The sequence below is a fragment of the Myxocyprinus asiaticus genome, chromosome 11 (genome assembly GCF_019703515.2).
Source record: "Myxocyprinus asiaticus isolate MX2 ecotype Aquarium Trade chromosome 11, UBuf_Myxa_2, whole genome shotgun sequence".
NCBI lineage: Eukaryota > Metazoa > Chordata > Actinopteri > Cypriniformes > Catostomidae > Myxocyprinus > Myxocyprinus asiaticus.
This window is the reverse complement of record NC_059354.1, coordinates 38,328,977-38,352,834: the sequence shown is the minus strand read 5'-3', so window position 1 is coordinate 38,352,834 and position 23,858 is coordinate 38,328,977. Positions and strand designations below refer to the sequence as shown.

The following is a 23,858-nucleotide window of genomic DNA, read 5'->3' as shown; positions in this document are numbered from 1 at the left end:
TAAAAATATCTAAACATCCTTACAACATGATAAATGTAATTGGGAAGCAATATTGTGTAATGTAATAAGGTAAGATAATTGGCAAAATTTTGTTAGATTATGCTTAAAACCAAAAGTAAATAAATAAACTGCCGGTGAGGTAAACGTAATTGAATATATACTGTATTCTCTGAAAACAAGTTTCAATATCTTTTAAGTTAAGTTAAATTAAATTTATCTTATTGTAAAGATGGAAGGAAAAAAAAATATTCAGAAAATGGGCATAGTGGTTTATTGATTCAGTTTGTTCTCTTTGCACAAAAACAAAAAAACTTTTAAATGCCTTCTGTTTTGACTTTTCAGAGTATGGAACTATTCTTAAGGCCCTGGCAACCACAAATAAGAGCCTGCAAGGTTGTTACTTGGAGGAGATGCAACTCTTCCCTCCTGGTGCGCGGGAGCCAATCCTTAGCCTTCAGATTCTCCATGGCGACAGGACTCTTTTTGTGGGCTTGCATGACAAAGTGCTAAAGATCCCACTGGCAAGATGCTCCAGCTACAAAACAGAACTGTGAGTACCATATTTAATCTGCAAATTATGCACAGCTGTACAAATGCAAACAACCTTGGGACAATCAAGATTTAGCTGCATAGTTTGCAGAGATGAGGAGGCAAAAAAAATAAAAATAAAATATATATATGTATGTATATGTGTATATGTGTGTATATATATATATATATATATATATATATATATATATATATATATATATATGTATATATATACAGGTGCATCTCAATAAATTAGAATGTCGTGGAAAAGTTCATTTATTTCAGTAATTCAACTCAAATTGTGAAACTCGTGTATTAAATAAATTCAGTGCACACAGACTGAAGTAGTTTAAGTCTTTGGTTCTTTTAATTGTGATGATTTTGGCTCACATTTAACAAAAACCCACCAATTCACTATCTCAAAAAATTAGAATACATCATAAGACCAATAAAAAAAACATTTTTAGTGAATAGTTGGCCTTCTGGAAAGTATGTTCATTTACTGTATATGTACTCAATACTTGGTAGGGGCTCCTTTTGCTTTAATTACTGCCTCAATTTGGCGTGGCATGGAGGTGATCAGTTTGTGGCACTGCTGAGGTGGTATGGAAGCCCAGGTTTCTTTGACAGTGGCCTTCAGCTCATCTGCATTTTTTGGTCTCTTGTTTCTCATTTTCCTCTTGACAATACCCCATAGATTCTCTATGGGGTTCAGGTCTGGTGAGTTTGCTGGCCAGTCAAGCACACCAACACCATGGTCATTTAACCAACTTTTGGTGCTTTTGGCAGTGTGGGCAGGTGCCAAATCCTGCTGGAAAATGAAATCAGCATCTTTAAAAAGCTGGTCAGCAGAAGGAAGCATGAAGTGCTCCAAAATTTCTTGGTAAACGGGTGCAGTGACTTTGGTTTTCAAAAAACACAATGAACCAACACCAGCAGATGACATTGCACCCCAAATCATCACAGACTGTGGAAACTTAACACTGGACTTCAAGCAACTTGGGCTATGAGCTTCTCCACCCTTCCTCCAGACTCTAGGACCTTGGTTTCCAAATGAAATACAAAACTTGCTCTCATCTGAAAAGAGGAGTTTGGACCACTGGACAACAGTCCAGTTCTTCTTCTCCTTAGCCCAGGTAAGACGCCTCTGACGTTGTCTGTGGTTCAGGAGTGGCTTAACAAGAGGAATACGACAACTGTAGTCAAATTCCTTGACATGTCTGTGTGTGGTGGCTCTTGATGCCTTGACCCCAGCCTCAGTCCATTCCTTGTGAAGTTCACCCAAATTCTTGAATCGATTTTGCTTGACAGGCTGCGGTTCTCTCGGTTGGTTGTGCATCTTTTTCTTCCACACTTTTTCCTTCCACTCAACTTACTGTTAACATGCTTGGATACAGCACTCTGTGAACAGCCAGCTTCTTTGGCAATGAATGTTTGTGGCTTACCCTCCTTGTGAAGGGTGTCAATGATTGTCTTCTGGACAACTGTCAGATCAGCAGTCTTCCCCATGATTGTGTAGCCTAGTGAACCAAACTGAGAGACCATTTTGAAGGCTCAGGAAACCTTTGCAGGTGTTTTGAGTTGATTAGCAGATTGGTATGTCACCATATTCTAATTTTTTGAGATAGTGAATTGGTGAGTTTTTGTTAAATGTGAGCCAAAATCATCACAGTTAAAAGAACCAAAGACTTAAACTACTTCAGTCTGTGTGCATTGAATTTATTTAATACACGAGTTTCACAGTTTGAGTTGTATTACTGAAATAAATGAACTTTTCCACGACATTCTAATTTATTGAGATGCACCTGTATATATATATATATATATATATATATATATATATATATATATATACATATACATATATATATATACATATACTACATATATATATATATATATCATATACATATATATATATATATATATATCACACAATATTTAACTTTGCAATACTTCATCAAAATGATTTATTTTTAACCATAATACAAACTCAGAATATAAACCTTAGAATATAAATCTATAACTTGTTTCATTTGTAAGGATCTCTGTAAATATATTTTATAGAGTTAGACTTCATAAGTTTGTGTGTTGTGATAAAACATGCTGGAACCAAGGTACGCTATTCCTTTATGTCACCCAGATATCAATATATTATCATATCGCCAGGTCTCTGCTAGGCTTCTTTTAGTTCCCCTAAAAATTTTGCACTGATGTTTTTGTGCTGCTAAGGTGTTCATTTGGTGATATTTCTCCTGTTCGTGTACATCCCCAAAAATGATTGACCTAGGAAAACTCTTGACCTAGGAGGCTTGTGGATGAGTGTTGATGATTAGTTAAAACTCTCAAGGGTGTGATTTGGAAGTGAAGTTCTTTATTTATTTTCCTCAACAAACTCATTTTAAAATGACATTGTGCGTAGTGTAAACACAGACTTTGTCTACCTATGCTTTAGTTCGTTCAGGGTAATAAATGTTTGCATCTTCTTCCATTGTATAAATTAGGCTTAATAGTCAGACATTAGCAGGACAACTTCATGCACATGCATTCCAGGCTCTTTTTTGATTTGAGGAACAATGCATGCTTTCTCATTAAACTGAAGGTGTTGGATGACATCAGCCTAGCTTCAGGTGTGTGAATGGCCTCTTTCAGTTTGGTAAGAGCTCTTGTTACCCAGCCTTTGCTGAATTACACCCTTGATCTGTCATTGGGAAAAAAAAAAGTTCTCCTCATGGGTGAGTGAAGCGGTAAGAGGACTGCCGTCTGACAGCCCTTGTGTATTTTATCAAAGCTCTCCATCAACTTTCCACTCCACACGCTGGGGTGGGGACGAAAGTCAGGCTCAATTTGCCAGAGGGACACAGAGTGCTCTGTCCGCTCTCTACACCCCATGCATGAAGGTGAAGGAGCTAGTGTGTGTCTGGTTGAATAAGGAAGAGGGGTTAAAAGGAAAGAGGAAGAGTGCCATCGCAAGTGAATGATTTTCTGTGAGGGCAAACAGATTTGACTCCAAGCAGGTGATTAGTCAGCTCTTTGATTTCATCTCTCAATACGTGCACACTCTCTCACACACAGAAGCACACACAAGGGCACATGCTGAAGGCTGAGGGTGTTGCATACTAAGTATGGTGTGGGTGAGATTTGAGAGATGGAGCGGAAGCGGACATAGCCCTATTTAAAACCCAGCGGGGAGGAACAATCAAACAGCTCTCCAAGGGCAGACCAGTGAAGAGAGTCCTTAATCTAGAATTTCCCTTTGATTTCCTCCAGACCCAGTGCACAGCTAGTTAGAACCACATACCTTCATACACAATACAGCAGCACACCTGAGACATTTTATTTAAACATCCCATGAATTCGAAATTGGCATTTTGTGGCTTTTAGTCCATGTCTTTTAGCTTTGAGGCCACCTATACGCTTGTGCACGCCTAAAAGTGGACAAAATAAAGTTTTACTTTGTGCTCTCTAGTGACATCTGTGGTTGTAACTTAAACTTAACTTGTATCTGCACTGCTCTTCTGCACAGATGAATCTCACGATTTGCGCTTATGTGGACATCGCCTTACAGTGATTATGAATGGAAGATATTCGTGTCATAATGTGCAATTTTCTTGTTGATATTATGTTATATGATTAAACATTTATAACTGGAATATTACTTTGATGAAGATAAACACTCATATTTACAGATTTTGTGTTGAAAAAGAAAATCATACAAATTCTATCTTGCCCTTGTCATGAGGAATCAAAGCAATGATTACTTGCAAAAAAAACAACAAAAAAAAAACAAAAAAGCTGGCTTTTGAAAATTTCATGGCTCGTCGTTCCTTCGCAGCATTTTATAGCTGAAAAAAAAAAAAAAAGAGACGAAAAGAAAGCTCCCGAAGTCTCGCCAGTCATGCCTTTGGAGAACTGTGTATTTATGACTGAAAGGAAATTGGCCCCCTTGTTGGTGGCTCTGTCTCGCCAGCAATGTTAAAATTAAGTTTGATCCCTCTAAACTCTGCTTTCTGCTAATGTTCATGGGCCTTAGCCTCTCCTTTAAAAATACTAATTTGCTTTGATCAGCCAGCTGATGGCTTGATAGGAGCTATAAAGGGGCCAAGTGTCTGAGCCAGATCGATAAACTTCAGCCCTCCTTAGCACCCATTAGAGACAGCAATTCTGATTCAAGCTAGAAATGAATGTGGACGTTGATGTCGGAATGAGCTGGGTCATTTGTAAAGACACATGGCAGAGACTTCAACAAGGCCAAGCAGTGAGAATGTGGGTGGGATTAAGGTACCTGCTATACCGGTGATAGTTTGGACACACTTGACAGTATTTACTGTATGTTTCTCATAATCTTTGATCTGAAGGTCAGATCTTATGCCAATCAGATCTTATTTTTGGGTCACCTAAAAGTGAAAATTCTATCATCATTTAATCATCCTCATGTCCCAAACCCATATGACTCTTTGACAATGACAATTTGGTTGCTTAGGAGACCTGGCTGGAGTCACTCAACACGCCATGGATTCGAACTCACGACTCCAGGGGTGGTAGTCTGCGTCAATACTCGCTGAGCTACCCAGGCCCCCACCTAATTAGACTCTTAACAGAGTAGTGATTTGGAGCTGCACAGTTGGTGTTGACAGGTTTGACGATGTGTTGATGTTTAGATGATGAGTTGATGAAGTCTTGGAGCGATATTATGAATGTGGGTATCAGGCTAAAAATGTCTTTGTAACGTTCAATGATGGGAGGGAAAGGAGGACACAGGAAACTTGGGACTTCAACTCAAAGGTATAACTTTAATTCAACAAACTCAAAAAAGCTTTTCAGCATCACACTCATTAGGTCACGGTTTAGTACAGTCTCTTTCTGACTGGTAGCTCTCTCCCCGCCTCGTCTCTGGCGTGGTCCCCTTTTTATCGCTCTCCCCAGTGCTTACTGCAGTCAGAAACAGGTGTTAGACATTATAGCACTCAGGTGTCTGCACCCTTACCGCTTTCCCTCTCTCCGGACAAACGCTCGACTACACCCCCGTCGCCACAGTCTTCTGCAGTAACTTCCATAGGCAGAGCATACCGTAAACTGCCCAAACCGCATGCTTTGCTCAAAAAACCACTAATGTGTTTTACAGATTTTCTTTCCCAGAGTTTCTGATGGGGCAGTTGAAGTTTTCCCATGTGCCCATGTCTAAAGAAGTACTTTATTCAAGCTAAGATCTTCAGTTATATCAGGGAGTAATTTGGGATGAAGGTATCCATTTGTTGTAGGATTTTTGCTGTAGCACTCGATACATGTTTCAGTTTTTGGAACACTGATTTTTGTGGGTGGTGGGGTGTGGGGCTAGGTGAAATAGCTAAAAAAATGCAATATTTTCAGCCTTTTTACAATATACATACAGTATATACAGCCTATATTTTAAAATAATTGAATCCGTCATTTCAACCAAACAAGAATGGTTTCCAAGGACAGTAGATTCAAAATGTTTAAAGCATGAACTAAAACAAAACAAAAATCTAGGTAAAAAAATATGCAAGGCATGTTCTCCACTGTTTTTCAATAAATGAACACAAGGAATGGTAATATTCAATTATTTTCATATGATTTCATGCACAAATTTAACAAAACATAGAAAAACACAGCAATATTTACCTACACATAATGTTTTATTCGATTAATCAAAGCAGAGAGTTTGAACTGATTCATGGAAATTAATTGTGCTACCAACTCTAAGTTTAAGTCTGACACTCCTTAAACTTTGCATTGCTGTCAAACTCATGAGAAAATGATAAATCATGAAAATAGACTGGCAGTCTCTTTAGTAAACTTAATGAGATTAAAATGCATTAAAATCTTTAATAGTCACATTATTAGTTAATTTTATATCACCACCAAAATCAGTGAGAATATATCCCAAATATTACATATATTGCTCAGCCCTAGAGGGGTGTATTTGTCAGAGCTCAGCTGGAAAATAGAAGGTTGCCAGTTTGTTTCTTGCAATGAGTGAATCATCGACCATCACCATTGTGTGCTTTAAATGCACTCAACCCCAGGTTTTTCCAGCACAATTGTCCCTGTAATACATCATGGTGCTGTTCCAGGGTGACATCATGAAATTCCACTGGCCCTGGTGATGTGGAGATAAATCAAGATTCTAAAGACCATCAGTCCTTTACCTGCGGCTGAGCCCTTATCGCCAGCCTGTGAGAAATTGTCATCTCAGAGGCCCAGTCTGACCTAAGCAATTTACAACTCTTGTTGCCACCAGCTTGTCAACATGGTGCTTAAAAACCCAGTGTTTGAGAGTTTGCAGCTCCACAGCTTGTTTAAGCACTCTGCCTTGCACTTGAATAGCGGAAGGAGCTGCAGAGTGAGGAGAGAAAGGGAGTGAAAGCAATCAGAAGGTGAGAACATTTCTTACCAGTGGCTTTTAACTGACTGTACACTGGCAGAGTCCCAAAATTGAAGCCATTTTTCTCATGTGCATTCTCCCGTTCTTGACTTAGACAGGCAATATGTCTCAAACCCAGCTGTCCTGAACTTCTGACAAATAGCATCTTTTCTTCTCCTGAGATGAAGCCATTAAAGGATCGGACTGACCAACTTATCTCTCTCTCTAAGCTAAGTTGTCAGCATTGGGTTTGTGTAGAAATGTCCTCAAGCTGAAATGTATGACATCAGTTTGACTCTGTCCTCCTGCAGAAAGAATAAACGTTATTAAAGGGGTCATATCATGAGGAATCAAATTTTCCTTGATCTTTTGTGATCAAATTGTTTGATTTACTATGAAAACATACTGTAACTTTCAGAACTCAAAACTGTCTCCCCAGTCCAAAATGATCATTTATTAAAACAATGAGTAAACGATAACAGCAAACTGTGTGAAAGTCCGCCAAACATTGTGCTGTTCTTGGCTGTGTAGCACCAGTGGCGGTTCTGGCTTACTTTTTGCCCTAGGCGAGATCCAACATGGCGCCCCCCTTAATATCAACAACAACATGAGAAACAGATCAATATTTAAGTCCTTTTTATACTCTAAATCTCCACTTTCACATCTGAAAGTCACATTAGATGCCTGTTTAGTTTCACTTTCATGTCTGAAAGTGTAAGTGGAGATTTAGAGTAAAAAGGGACTTAAATATTGATCTGTTTCTCACCCACATCTATCATGTTGCTTCTGAAGATATAGATTTAACAACTGGAGTCTTATGGATTACTTTTATGTGCTTTTTGGAGCAAAGTTCTGGCCAACATTCACTTGCATTTTGTGGACTTAGAGAGCTGAAATATTCTTCTAAAAATATTCATTTATAATCTGCAAAAGAAAGCCATGTTTCTGGAATGGCATGAGGGTGAGTAAATGATGAGAGAATTTTCATATTTGGGTAAACTATCCCTTTAAATAAAAATAACTAGGCAGTCAATATAGAAATGAAGTAACTCAGGAACAACTCAGGGCACCTTTCCCCATCGCGATCTTGCGAGCTCTCTGTGGGGGCGGGGTGGCTCAATCTGATCTTCCGGGGGCGGGGTGGCACAGTTCGGCGCACCTTTCTCCCATCGTGGGCCGGGGCGGGGTGGCACAGTTCGGGGCACCTTTTCCACATCCCGATCATGCAAGCTCTGTGAGGGAGAGAGAGTTGCCGCCCTATGCCAGATTCTGCTACTGTGTAGCACCAACAATTCTGCATATCTTTCCAAATAATCCAAAGTGAAGTGGTTGAAGTTTATTTGTAACAAATCTGTAACAAAGTCCCTGATGCTATTTCTTATTTCATATGCAAAGTTGGTGTTTAAATAGCAGCAAAAAACATCCAGTTTGATTGTTTGATTAGTCAGAGAAGGTGGAAAATTATCATTAAAAACAAAATTATGGCACAAAAAAACTTTACTTACATTATAAGTAGGGCTGTGAGTCGCTAAAAAAAATGTAACAAATGAATTGCAAGGTTTTCTGTGATTAATCGTGATTAGCATGGTGCATGGCACATTAAAAAAAAAAATGTATGTAATGATACAAACATTCAAATATAATACTAAATATATTTACTTTATACTTTGTCTCAAAGAAATTGATTAGTTATCATTTATTTTAATTATTTAGTTATGTACATGTTAAAATGTAAATTTTTTTCAGGTATAAATCTTTGATACAAGTATATATTTGCATACCATAAAATCAGTGGACATGCTGTAATTAAACATTTGGCATCAAATGGGCAGATTCAATTTATATCAAGCTTTATTGGCAAGATAAATTCATTAATTGTGTTAAAAGCATACAGAATATTTGAGCTATTATGCTCTTTTTCACAGTGAATATTACAGTTAAAACATGAATTATATGGTACATGCCTAAAAGTCAATAATAATAGTGTTTATATACATGTGTGACAGTAGACAAAACTTGATTTTGTTGATTTTGAGCATAGTTCATAGTGTGTCTATAAAAAAACAAACCCTGGCCCTCGTTTACAACAGAAAGGTAATGAATTGCTATTACTTGGATAGCAATAACTATTTGCTTTTGTTGATCTTTTTTTAAAGGCCTATAAAACAGACAGTATTTTTACAGCCCTCCCAATGACTTTAAAACATCCATTTAACAGACGGGGTGAAAGAAAGATTTATCTTGTTCTGTCTGTTGCCTCGCCACATTGTTTTATGGGTTACTGTGTTTTGTGCACTACTTAAACTTTTACAAGCAATATTTTGTGGCTTTACTCCTGAGATAGTGCGCTGTGAGGAAATCAAGTTAAATTATACAGCCATATGAGTTGTGTCAGCTAGTGTTACTTTTGCTTTAGCTATCACTCTCTCACACCTTTGCCACACACACACTTTCTCCTTGAATTAAGGTGCAATTCTATGAACAGGCCCACAAGTGCGCTAATTTTTTTTTTTTTTACAACAGCCTATTTTTATAATAGATAAGCTATGTGACTGGGTAGAAGGCTAGACCGCAGAGTTTTTCTGCTGTAGTTGTCCTTTTCTTTCAGAGAGTGTGCTCAGCTTGAAGTTTTCAGTCTGAGAAAGTCTCTCTCTCTCTCTGGACTCTAAATTGCAAAGCTCAGTAGAAAAGAAATACCTTTAGGAGGCCATTAATTGAGTTTTTTTTTTGTTTTTTTTGCTCAGTAGGTCAGCTGGCAGAGGCCAGAGAGCTGTCGGGTTCTGGCAATGCCCCAGGGCTATGTCCATGTCTCCTGAGCTCATCAGTAAAACAGGCTACTGCTGAACACCAACCAGAATGTCAAATCAGCATTCCTTTCACGCCACCACATTTTCATAGTCTTAAGAGATTACATGGACGGCTGGCTTTCACTGCCTTTGCTTCACAGGAGTGGATCTTTCTACTGTAATTAATTAAATCACAGCAATCCTTTGGTTTAAATGGGTAGTGCTCACAGGTCAGTGCCCTGAGGGCTTGTCTTTTTGCCCCCGGTAACTGGGGGTAATTGGCCCTTAGATTTGCACAAGGAAGATATCATTATTCTTTCCACTCTCACAAGCTTTTAATTGGCTGGATTCATTTATTACAGCAGTTACTTGCGTTAACCACATTGCTGCACTGAGCACGTTAAGAGAATGTCAACAAATTTACTGTGTTTTTCTCTCTTTTTTTCTGTTGCATTTTAACCAAGAAAAATTATTTCCCATATATTTAGGAACTAACATGGAAAGTGTTTTGGTGCTCAGCCTGTTTTGGCTGCACGTTGCATGCTGAACTCCAAACTTTTTGCAATATAGGCTTTTATGAAGCAATACAAAATAATGGAGTGAACTGCTTACCCATTTTTAAATAAAGACGCCTGCAGTGCTTGATGGGCATGCAGTGACAGGCACACAAACCGCACTTTCTTTTCAGAAAGTCTGACTGAACCCAGACGATTTAAAGTGCAAAGTACAGTTAATGCTCTGCACTTTGGGGTTTGGATTCAGTGTGCATTCATTACCATTGGGATGTAAATGTGATCCCCCTCCTCATGTAAATTAAATTCCATGGCGATCAAGTTTATTACAGTTCTTAAAGGCCTACTACTAATAACCACTTCATAATTTATGGCTGTTATTTAAGGAAATACTCAATGTGGTAACCCAGAAATAGAGTCATAGGACTATTATGCTGCAGAAATGTTGCCAGTGTGAAAGCTCAGCTCGTGCCTGCTGTTGCAGTTGTGCTGCTGTTACGATTATGTGCTGCAGACGCAAGGTGTGTGAAATAAGCTCAGCTGTAAGGTCTAAAATAAATTTTTCAATAGATGTAAATCACATACGGCAATAAACCTTAAGTTTTACGCCTTACAAAGCCTCATTAATTATTGAGCATGGTTTTAATGAGTATATTAAGGATATCATTGACAAATGCCATGGAGAGAGTCACACCTTTTGCTGGGATCCTTCCTGTGAGAGTAGCAAGGGCATCAATAACATTATCTTAACTCTCCATACTGTACTGCAGACTTAAGTTTCTGTCTTGTTAAGGATCTATGTTTGTAGTCCATTCCACATTTTACAAGGATGACAATAAATTGTGATTTCCTCAGTATGTACAAATAAAAATGCAACTATTTTGTGTTTAAAAGGGATAGTTTACAAAAAAAATCTGATCACTTCAAAATATGAAATTTTGTTTTTGTTTCCACACATTCTAACCTGGCACATTCACAATACACACAAGAACCACTGAAGTTTGCATGCAGTTTCTGCTCCTCAGTTGGTTTTATTAAAAGGGATGAAAAAAAAAACAGCTTGTACAGATCACACAATATCTCCATTTGTGTTCCATAAAAATAGAATATAGGTATTGAACAACATGAGGGTCATTAGATAAATCTGAATTTTCATTTTTTTGGGGGGGGGAGCAATATTACCCTTGTGCCTGGATGTTCCTGACAGGTTTAAACCATTGGAGTGGTTTAGCACTCAGCCCGGCTCCAGTTCTCTCCTCGGCAAGAATTAATCTTGGCACGCCACACTGTATCAACACTCTGTGTGTTTCCTCAACCTTGAGGCTGGAGTGCCAGAGGGCCAGCTCAAACAAACTGATACGCTTGTGCCAAAAAACATGCCTTTTAAGTTAAAGGGAAGGTGGTGAGTCTGCTGGTGCTTACTAACACACCGCCCCAATCCATCCATTCATCCATAGGTTGTTTACTTTCTTTATATCCAGTGTGTGTGTGTGTGTGTGTGTGTATATATATATATATATATATACACACACTATATATGGAACAACACAGTACAAAATACACTCTATATTTAATGTTATAGGATGTGGTCCTAGTTTCCTGAATAATTGGTATTTCAATGGGACAGTATATGTATCTGTGTGTGTGTGTGTGTGTGTGTTTGTATCTATACACACAGTATCTATCTATCTATCTATCTATCTATCTATCTGTCTATTTGTCTATCTATCTATAGTCTGCCTTCTGCACTGGTCTGTGTGGAAGCAATATCAGAAGTGCACAACAATGCACAGGAGCAGCTCAGAGGGAAATCCCCTCCCCCACCCCATATTTCTTTCTGTCTCTCCCTTTTTGTTTTTCACTCTCTTTCTTTTAAATTTTAGGATGTGTTTGGATGCCAGAGACCCATACTGTGGCTGGGACCGAAAGCAGCGCCGTTGCACCACTATAGAGGACAGCTCCAACATGAGCCAGTGGTTCCAGAACATCACTGCATGCCCTGTAAGAACCAGAGTCCACAACAGTCTCTGCTCCATGCATGACTGAAGTTTAGACACCTGTCCATTGTCTCCATGGCACTCCCACTGCAGCTTTGATATCTCTCTTGCGTGAAGGCTGCTATGCTGCATGATTGATGACATCACTTTGAGGCAGCTGCTTTGTGGTCATTATTTTTTAGGGTTGCTATTCTGTATGCACTCAACCTTCAAATTCAGACACATTTTCTCATTCATTCCAGCTGAGGAATCAAACCGCAGATGGTGCATATGGGCCCTGGGCTCCATGGCAACCCTGCAGCCACAATGATAGCGACTGCACCAGTACGTGTCTTTGTCGATCACGCGTTTGTGATAGCCCACCTCCTCGCTGTGGAGGTAAAAACTGCGAGGGTCCCACCATTGAGGTTTCCAACTGTTCAAGGCAAGTATTTTTGCTCAACCAAGTGTACAATGTAAAAAGTGAAAGACTACCCCATGAAATTGCTTGGCGAGTCCAGTTTTATTTCATGTGTTCATGAATTGCCCATTGAAACGGGATGTTTGGGCAGGCACATTGAAGGGGTTGTTCCTTATTTTTAAATAGCCAATAGTCTTTAGTTACTGTACATCTAGAGAGCATTTGATTGGACAACAATCTGTGCATTGCAGGATGAGTCGTCAATATTCCTGGTCGGTTTCCCAAAAGAGATTTTAAGTTTTAAATTCTTAGTTTTAAGCGTATAATTTAAATTATTGGGGTCTTTAATTTAAAAATTTGAATGTAATTTCCTCTCCCATGCCAAAAATAAACAATACAAAAATATAGGATTTGTTAACACAAAAATGTAGGCAGTTGTGTCTGTATGCTGTGGTGCAATATGCTTTACTTCTTCTAAAACATATTTAAACAATATATTTTCCAATTCTTCTGTAATTATTATATAGGCAGTTTCATGACCTCATATTAATTGAGAGACCACATGGAATATTTGTTCTTTTACCATTTTTTAAATGACTCACAACACAGTACCATTTTAATAAGAACCAGTAAAGGAAATAAATATTTTTAAAAAATGGTGAAAAACTTAATGGTTCAAATGGTGACCACTTTTCCTTTACATATACAGAATATACATTTTAACCTACAATCTTTGTTTAATAAAAAAAGGTTAATGGACATGTTATATTACAACTACCCATTAATGGAGATAAAAGGAAGGCTGTGTAATATAATGATGAACATAGCAGCTTAAGGACTTCAGCTAGAAAACACATGTACTTTCTTTTTGAATTGAAGAATTTCCTTGTTATGAAGACAAAGTTTGCTACTGTAACATATTTGTGTGTTCTTGTTTCATGTTTAGATTCATGTTCATGTTTTCAGGTCTTTTATTTTGAAATTATTTCACTTCCTAGTCTAGTCATGTGATCTCCTGTTACCCTCATGTACGTGTGTCTTGTTCTCATTGGTTTATTGTCTTGTTAATTTGTAATCAGTCTTGTCTTATCATTGGTTCATGTTTTAGTAGTCTTGTTATCTTGTTATTAGTTTAGTCTTGTTAATGGATGTCAAGTCAAACTTTAGTCTAGTTTATATACTTGTTTTTTTTTATTTATTTTATTCACGTGTTTTGGGGATTTATTGCACTTGTAAATAAACTGCACTTGGGTTCTTCACTTCATCTTCGTCTCGTCCTGTCTTCAGTCAGCCTGCCCGAACATTACAGAATACTCGACCGACAGTTATGAACCCAGCAGTCAAACTCTTGCGCCTACGTCAGGGGAATCGTCCCCTTGAGGATTATGTATCGGATTTTTGTGGACTTTGTTAACTTGCGAATTTTAATGAGGTTGCCCTCAAAGGCTTCTTTCGCTTTGGTTTAAATGAGTCTCTGTGTTTCCTGATGTCCGGGAGCAAAATTCCTTGGACTCTGGAACAATACATCAACTATGCCCTATGCCTCAGTGGTTCGCTGTTTACTGTGGAAGTGGCTGACGAGAAAATCAACCCTTGTGGTGTGGCCGACAAATCGGAGCCAGCGACCACGCCTGCCACAGTCAATGAGCCAGCGCCCACGCCTGCCACGGTCAATGAGCCAGCGCCCATGCCTGCCACGGTCAATGAGCCAGCGCCCACGCCTGCCACAGTCAATGAGCCAGCACCCACACCTGCCACGGTCAATGAGCCAGCGCCCACGCCTGCCACAGTCAACGAGCCAGCGCCCACGCCTGCCACGGTCAAAGAGCCAGTTCCTGAAGCCTCTGCTGTCCCAGAGCCAGTGCCTGAAGCCTCGTCCATCCCAGAGCCAGTGCCTGAAGCCTCATCCGTCCCAGAGCCAGTGCCTGAAGCCTCGTCCATCCCAGAGCCAGCGCCTGAAGCCTCATCCGTCCCAGAGCCAGCGCCTGAAGCCTCGTCCGTCCCAGTGCCAGCGTCCTCGACTATGGAGGCCATTCTCACAGCAGTGCTCCCAGCTGTCCAGAAGAGGAGCAGTAGGAGGAAAAGGGCTTCTGTTCCCCTGTCACTGCCCGTGCTCATGACCACGGAGGAAGTTCCCCTGTCACTGCCAGTGTTCACAGCCATGGAGGCGTTCCTCTGTCACCAGGGATGGACAGTATATCAGATACATGTATTTCAAATATGTATTTGAAACACAAAATACTATTTTGTACTTTGTATTTTAAAGTCTTTGAAAAAAATCAAATGTAATTTGAATCTAAATACATTTAAGTTGGTTTTAGTGTATTTTCAAAATGCATAAAATACTTTATTCCAGTCAGCCTCTTTATTGGGCTGCTGATCTCCTGAATCAACTAGTTCAGTCATAGTCACACTGAAACTAGTTCAACCCCAACTTTCTTGCACGTGAACTGCAGATATCAGAGAGAACGGCTCCATCTAGCATTGGTTGAGCAAATTTTCTGCGTTCCTGCAAGGAAATATGTAGTAAGATAAGGTGAGGAGTTATGGTCGATTCTTCTTGTTGCAAAAAACATAATAATTGCTGGCAACTGTTATTTAATTTCCATTAAAATATTAAGGTAGCTATGATACTTCTCGCTAGGGATGGGCATGAGTACTCGGGTACTCGGACATGGCAGCAATGATCGATCATGAAAATGATGATCGATGGTGATCATGCATGATATGACTTTTCACTTAATTCAAAATTCAGTGACAATTACCTGACAACTTAACACAAACGTGTCAAAGAGGGTGCTTATTTTTAATTTTGAGATTGATTACATTGTGATTTTGAGGGGAACATTGATTGTCAGAGATGTCTTATAGCAACCAAACTTATGTACAACGCTACAATGCTATTGTTACGATAATCAAAAGAGAGTGTAATTAACCATGTTTTGAACACCTGACTCTGCAAAACGTTTGCTAAACACATTTTATTATCCTTTAAATGTAAGAACTTTGACTCGATAATGGATATTATTTAATAAAAGTGAACTTTTGTCACTGACTGTAAACCTTCCTGCCCTGGGTGTTGAAATGTTTGTGACATAACACACACCTGCATCTCAACGAAATGGGAGTTGAAGATTTCCGCACTAGTTTCCAAGTTAGAAGTCTGACATAATGTGTCATTCCATTGCACTTTCCCCAGTTGAAAGGTGGAAATTCCAACTCTCAGAGTTGAATGGAACGCTTCATGAATCATCACAGCAACAACAACAATACGGAGCATTGCGGCTTTACCCACAGGAGCGAACACTTGGGAGACACACACACACACACTCAACAGGCGTGTGGCAGTGGACTCAAAGCACTGAAGCAGTGCATATATAGCAGGCAAGTGTTTCAAACAGCTAGACAGATTGCAGCTAAATGAAACAGAATGCAGCATCTTCAAAACTGAACTTGAACTTGACATGCAAATTAAAAACGTGATGGTTATGGCGTCTCCTGTTAAGCCAACCGTGATTTGAAAATGGACTGTTCAGACAATCACTAAAAATACTGGTGCATGCTTACTAAGATTATTACGGTAACCTGAAGCAAGAACAGACAGATGCCTGTTGTGCACATTCTTTCATTGAGTTGGGCAGCGAATCTTCCCATAATGACAAAATATGATGCATTATATTTTGATTATGTAATCTTTTGTACATTGTGTAGCAGATTATTTTATAACAGCCTATAATAATGAATAGATGATACACTGGAACAACAAAATGCAATGCAGCAGCCAAATACATTTGTCAGACATACTAATATATATACAGTTATGTACATGTCATTGCCCCTCAAGTACTCGAGTAGACAAAATGACCATCACTACTTCTCGCCAGCCAATGCAATGTGTCAAAAGTGACGAAATCAAAACTTGTCAGCAGCAAGCTAACGAGCTAGTCTAACTATTGTTAGCGAGTTCACTAGTTATCGTTTGCTAGATCGCTAGCTAACAAGCTAAAATGGAAATTCAGATTTGCCTTCAGTTAACATGAAGTAATAAAAGAGCACTGGCAAGGTGAAAATAGCATTAGCACTAGCACTGGACATTAGTGCTAGCTAGTCAGTCTCGCTAGCTAATCGGTTGTTGGTGTTAAGGCGCCATCTCACTAGCTGATTTTTCCAATGATTTTCAGGTGTAAGCTTCATTAATATAATCACTGGCCAGGCAGAGGGAGACAGAGCATGCATTAGCGTCTCTCAGCAGGAGGTGTTAATCACTTGACTGTCGAGACTCCCTGTTGATTTAATGGCTTCAAAGACTGAAAAAACACATCTGATTTTGTTTGAAAAAAATCATTCTGTCACAGAGGCGGGGTCTTTTGTCCTGGTTAAGTGAATAATGAGCTGCTTCTTTTACTGAAGAACTGACAAGATGTCAATCTGATGTGAATGTTTTCATCACACACAGATTCTGTCACCAAGTTTTTTTCGTGCACTAAAATGACCCAAGTTAAAAATGTGTTTTTATTGGATGCATTTCTTTACTCACTGAAAGCTGCATGTTGACATGCATTCTACGACAAGCCTCGATTGGATAAATAAACAATCACACACTTTCACAAGGAAAAGTACTTCTCCACGATCACTTCTTTTGTGTTGCGACAGAAAAGGCACAGGAAGAGAGAGAGAGAGAGAGAGAGCTCCATGAATGTGAGAACAGGTACTTTTAAATGCAGAAATAAAACAAAAGCAACTAATGACAGATAAAAATAACTACAACTTAAATTTTCCAGTTTTGGTCCATTTGAAAATATAACCTTGCAAAAGCCGACTGAACCTGCATTTGGATGAGAAGCTTATTGATCTTTGGAGTCAACAAGTTTGTTTGTATGACATATCTAAAGTCATATCATGACAGACTATTAAAAGAAAAACATTTCTTGCCAGATCTTTCCACAATGTGATTATAAATGTGTAAAACCTTTTACATTTAATAGTTAGGTCTTATATTATTTTATATAAGGTAAACATATGCTTATATAATACCTAATAATGGTACTTCAATGAATGGAAAATTTTACATGTGTTTTGTGTATTTTCAAGTTACAAAATACTGTATTTTATTTTGATAAATCTTTTTCCAAACAGTATTTGTTATTTTATTTTGATATATTTAAACTGAGGTATTTTGTATTTTTATTTTAAATACATTTTCATGTATTTGTGCCCATCACTGCCGGTGCTCATGACCACGGAGGTCATTCCCCTGTCACTGCCAGTGTTCACGAACTTGGAGGTTGTTTCCCTGACACTGCCTGTGCTCACGGCCACAGAGGCTGTTTTCCAGTTGCTGCCAGCGACCCTGACTACAGTGGTCATCAATGAGCCTGTCCTGTTCCCAGAGGCTGTCGACGAGCCTTTCCAGTTCCTCGAGGCTGTCGATGAGCCTGTCCAGTTCCCCGAGCCTCTTCGGTTCCCCAGTCCTGTCCAGTTTCCCCAAAGTCTGTCTTCCACGACTCCGCCCCTCGAGTCAAGTCCCATGGCTCTGCCCCTTGAGTTTCCCATGGCTCTGCCCCTTGAGTTTCCCATAGCTCTGCCCCTCGAGTCTTCCAGGCTCTCCAGTGCTATGCTTCCCTTTTCCATGCTCCCCAGTACCTGGTTCCCCAGTGCTATGTTTCCCAGTGCCATGCTCCCTGACTCCTTTTGTAACTTGCCCTCTAGTGCTGCTCTCCCTGAGATCCATGTTACCTTGTTGCTTGAGCTCCCAGCTACCTTGACCCCTAGTGCCTTGCTCCCTAGTGCCCTGACTTTTGAGTCCCCTAGTGCCTTGCTCTCTGAGTCCTCTAGTGCCTTGCTCTCTGAGTCCCCTAGTGCCTTGCTCTCTGAGTCCCTAGCTGCTCTGATATCTGAGCCCTCTGAATCCCTAGATGCGATGACGCTGAGCCCTTGCTTCCAGTAGCTCCATCTCCTGAGCCTCCTGGGGCTCTGCCTCCTGTGGCTACACCCCCGAATCCTCCTTCTCTTTCGGCTTCACCCTCTGAGCCTCCGCCTCCTTCAGCTCTGCCTTCTGATCCTCCGCCTCCTGCGGCTTCACCCCTGAGTCTCTACCTCCTGTGACTCTACTGGACCCTGCCCCCTTCCTTGAGCTGCCACCCAAACCGCCGAACCCCACTCTCTTCCTGGAGCCACTTCTCTGGCCACTGGCTCCGCCCTGGTCTCCTGGTCCACGCCGGTCTCTGGGCCCTTCGCCTGCTCCATAATGGCTTTCTGTAGTTCTGCCTGTTCTGCCATGGTTTACCGGGCCTGCAGCACCACCTGGGGGGGGGGGGGTTGTTCATGTTTTCAGGTCTTTTATTTTCAAATTAGTTCACTTCCTTGTCTAGTCATGTGATATCCTCTTTCCCTCATGTTAATGTGTCTTGTTCTCATTGGTTTATTGTCTTGTTAACTTGTTATCAGTCTTGTCTTTTCATTGGTTTATGTTTTAGTAGTCTTGTTATCTTGTTATTAGTTTAGTCTTGTTATTGGTCGTCACTGTCATGTGTTTGCACATGTCCTTGTATTTAAGCCCTCATGTTTGCTATAGTCCTTGGTCGAGTATTATTGGTGTAAAGTTGTTTGTAATGTTAAAGTCAAGTCATACTCTAGTCTAGTTTATGTTCTGGTTTATATTCTGTTTTGTTTTTCTTTGGATTCACGTTTTTTGGATTTATTGCACTTGTAAATAAACTGCACTTGGGTTCTTCACTTCATCTTCGTCTCGTCCTGTCTTCAGTCAGCCTGCCCAAACATTACAGCTACATTGGTGTAGCATTTCTACCAATCATCTTTATGTCTGCAGTACAATCACGCAAGACTACATTCAAGGTGCTGAAACTGAATAGTGTTTTTACAGGAATTGGCAGTTCTCTCATCACGAGAAGCACTGCAGGATCAGAGCACTTTATCAAATTGAGAATGTTTGAGTTCCCTACCAAAGCTTTTCTCTTCTTCCATCACACCATATTAGCCTTATCAAATATGTCAGTGCTGCTGCATAAAAAACTATTTCTATACCCCAAATGAGAAAATGCACATCACTTCTCTCTAAGGCTTGCTGATCCTTGCCGTTTTTTCTTTTCTGCAGGAATGGTGGATGGACACCCTGGTCATCCTGGGGCCAGTGCAGCACAAGCTGTGAGATTGGGTTTGAAGTTCGCCAGCGATCCTGTAACAATCCTTCGCCCAGGCATGGAGGCCGAGTGTGTGTGGGGCAAAGCAGAGAACAAAGGTAAGAGTACAATCATTATTGTAATAACACATCCTTCAATTATTTCATGCAGATTATATTATATAAAAAAGTAGTCTCAAATTAGCCATGATCCACTTTAACATAATGATTTATCTTCCCTGGAAAGTATACTTTCTTTTAAAGGGTCATATAATTCTTTACTCCCTGAGGCTCATTTATAAATTTAGTTTATCGTGACCATTTCTACCCTCTCTTTAACCCTATTATTATTATTAAACAGCACTTTTTTCCTGACGTTTCTTTTTGCTGCTGTGCCTTTAAATGCCGCCTTCACATGTGAAGTAACACTTTGCAGTACTTACACACGAGGTGTGGGTTTGCTGTCAGGTCAAATATAATTTGCACTGCCCCATCCTTCTATAACAGCCTTTTTGCAAATCGTGCATTACATTGTCACAGATTTAAGAAACAATCTTTGCTAAAAAGTTTAACAAGAACTGTTAAGATCAGACTAAATGATCAGGAACTTTGTTAAAAATGTACTTTAGCCACTCTTTCCTAATGTTGGGGTCATTTGAAAGGATGTGCAGAGCAGTAGGTGCTACACACAGCCAGAAACAGTACAAGACTTGATGGACTTTCTTTTTACTTTACTCTCATTTTTAGTTCTTCTGGTGTAGAAATAAACCTATCTACCCTTCCTTCTTATTACTTCCCTGTGACTGCCCGGGACAAGTTTCTAAAAACATAATAGGCGTGATTGATGTGTAAATGTAAGTGGCTATTCGTTAATATATTATGTCTTGCATCAGTAGATTTCGCAACAAGATGTTTGTCCAGCTTAGTTTTAATAAATAAACTGGTGAGGGAGTTTGAGTTATTAAAGTTACAGTATGTTTTCACAGTGCATTAAACTCTTTTGTTTCAAAAGATCACAGAAAATTGGATTTCTCAAGATATGACTCCATTAGGTTAACAAACCTATGAAATTGAGCGCATACAGAGTTTGACCCTTTATATCAGTGAAATGCATTCTATCTTCTCACCAGATTCTGCAATGAGAAGGTTGCATGCCCCCAGCCCATCTTCTGGTCATCCTGGTCACCCTGGTCTAAGTGCAGTGCCGAGTGTGGGGGAGGGGTGCACTCTCGCTCCAGGAACTGTGAGAATGGAAATAGCTGTCCAGGTTGTGCGCTTGTAAGTACACCTGAAATACACACACTTATACACCACAGACACTGTAGCACTGAAGCCTCCTGATAGGGGGGCAAGGAGTAAACAACAAATCAGGCTACAAGGAGTAAACAACAAATCAGGCTACAACAAAATGTATTATGGCATTGTGCAGTTCGGTTCAGTAACATTTATCATGGCAGGAATTCATTACACAAAATGTATTCTAAATCTTTGTCTAAAAACATACATTCCTGTACAAAATCCATTTAATTTAAGTACAGAAATATTGTTATTTGTTACCATGTTACCATTTAATGGTAATTTAAAAGGATTACTAGACTCAGATCAAGAAAAATCAATCAATCAATCGGAACAGCATTCAGTTTCTGTAAAGATACTCCTATTCTCTTACTTTTAAATCATACTGTTTTTATTTCTCTCAAAGTATGCTCTCCAACTCTCTCAAGAGCTGCAATTAATTCAAATCTAATCAGCTTAATTAGGACTCAAATTAACGTTCCTTGCAAAGAACTGTAACACCGCCCTGGGTGTCTAGCAAGGAGCCATTAAATGTTATTAACTGTTCGTGGTGATGGCACATGAATGACATGGAGCTTCATGTGTATCTTAGGAAAGAGTATTGAACGCCATTCAGAATCGAATTGAGAATAAATGTTAAATTATAATTTAATTCCTGAATTTAAATTGAGGCAACAAACAGGATGCAATTTGAAATTCAAATTTGACTTAAATAAAATTCAATACAATTAATTTCTAATAAATTCAAATAACTGCTGTAAGTGTAATAATACATCTGTATTTTTTTATATTACAAATTAATAATTTGATAAGGAATGACCAAAGTTTAGCTATGCAACTATGTGTGGCACGAGCTGATAGGTTCTTTGACTTGTTATCTGATAGCCAATCGGCTCACTCACATGTGACGTTAAACCAATCGGCTCGCATGGTGTTCACTGATTGGTGCTGTGACTTGTTATTGGGTAGACAATCAACCTGAGTCTTACTCTTTGTCTAACATTTAAATGGCTCAGTTTTGCTGATAAGCTGGATTTTTTTCAAAATGTCATACCCACATTAACATGCTAAATCTTTCTCAGAGTTTCTATGATGGAACTGTACATTATGACTTACTAATTACTTGGTATCACACACACAACAAATTGGGTATTTCCATATTTTTTTATTATACTTCATAATTAACTTTCTAATGGACCATTTAAGGGACCATTGTGAAAACACGTTTATTACTACCCTTGGGGTTGTACAGGTGTGAGTATAGCTTGAGATAATATACAATCAAAAGATTCAAATATTGATATCAATATTTATTTTTATGTTACTGGAAAGTAATGTGGTGGTCATTTTGTGGTGCTGTATGGCAAAATTAAAATGTGTTTTGATGGCTGTATTAAATGTTCATTACAATTTCAGGACAGTATTGAACTTTTTTAATTTTTTTGAGAAATATTTTTAATCAGTTGAGAAAAAATGCAGTCTACATATCAGGGAATAAATAAGCATAATTAGCCTAAATGAATGAGTAAATTATTCATGTTTTGCCAAAAGAATTGTAAACATTTTTTAATTCTTTCACTGATGAATTTCATAAATGCAGTTCAAAGGGACTAAATGCTTAAATTCTGTGTTTTGCCCAACCCTGTTTGGAAGTGAAGTGGCTGTCCTGTGAAGGCATGATAGATGATGTCATCAGGGTTTCAGATTATTCTCTTGTCAATCATCTCCCCATTGCAGGAGTACCAGGCATGTAACCTAGAGTCCTGTCCAGAGGTACGCCGAAACACCCCATGGACTCCCTGGATACCATTGAATTTCACCCAGGGAGGGGCACGGCAGGAGCAAAGGTTACGCTACATCTGCCGGGCTCAACTGGCTGACCCTCATGAGCTCCAGCTGGGCAAACGCAAGGTGGAGACGCGCTTCTGTCCAAATGATGGGATTGTAACCTGCGAAACAGACTGTGAGTGTATAGATTATTTTTGTACATGCACCTAAATGAGCATTAAGTGTAGCCGCAACCTACTCTGAAAGGATACAGAGACACATTGTGGGGAAAGAGGGGCATATTGACACATTATTCCAATGAGCAGCTCTTTATAGCAACTCTCTAGAGACTTTCCACAAAAGCAATCCAAACGGCACTGCAGCAAAAGTGCTAAAGTGCTAATTCTTCACGGGCCATTCACAGACCAGACTTTAGTAGAATACAGAGTGGTATGTGAGTGTTGTGCATTGTCTCCATTTCCTGGCTTGAAATGCTGAGTTTTTATATAATAATAATAATAAAGTATACTTTGTTTTAATAAAACACCTTTAAAAATACAGTAGCTTCTGAAGTTGCTTTATGAAGTAAAAACAAGATATAAAATATTTGCTGTATAAACATGTATATTAAAAATAACATTAATAATACAAAATAAATGCAAAAAATAAAATAAAAATGAGATTGGATATAGAGAATCGGTGCCTCTTTTATATCACTTGGTAGCGAGTTCCACAATTTTGGGGTGTAAGAACAAAGTCCTGCCCGCCATGAAACAAAAACGAAATATATAAAATTAGTCATTATTTCCTGAGTGGACGTAGTGTTTATGTGCATGTACTGTAAATATGAAGCATACTGTTTGTAGCCGATAATGCCGCCTCACTGACAGTTCAGGGTCATAGTTCGGTACTCGCTTTATGCATGTCAGCCGCCATATTGATTAACTGTAACTCCCTGTCTGAAATCGGGGAGGTCAACCGCTCGACAGTGCACATGGAATGCATTAGGTGTAGCAGAGTGTTAGAATTCACCTTGCGTAGGTTGC

General features: G+C 39.2%; 1 protein-coding gene across 10 annotated transcripts in view; it reads left to right on the top strand.

The window, feature by feature from the left end:
* sema5ba (sema domain, seven thrombospondin repeats (type 1 and type 1-like), transmembrane domain (TM) and short cytoplasmic domain, (semaphorin) 5Ba) overlaps positions 1 to 23,858 on the top strand; it is a 186,938-nt gene that overhangs the window by 141,347 nt on the left and 21,733 nt on the right. For all 10 annotated transcript variants that reach the window (XR_007898532.1, XM_051711049.1, XM_051711050.1 and 7 more), the window contains 6 exons: positions 343 to 550; positions 12,098 to 12,215; positions 12,454 to 12,635; positions 19,726 to 19,869; positions 20,880 to 21,027; positions 22,783 to 23,008. Coding sequence is in view for 9 of the 10 variants with exons in the window: in XM_051711049.1 (XP_051567009.1) it covers positions 343 to 550; positions 12,098 to 12,215; positions 12,454 to 12,635; positions 19,726 to 19,869; positions 20,880 to 21,027; positions 22,783 to 23,008 (1,026 nt within the window). In the remaining variant the exon portion in view is untranslated. The remainder of the gene's footprint in view (positions 1 to 342; positions 551 to 12,097; positions 12,216 to 12,453; positions 12,636 to 19,725; positions 19,870 to 20,879; positions 21,028 to 22,782; positions 23,009 to 23,858) is intronic.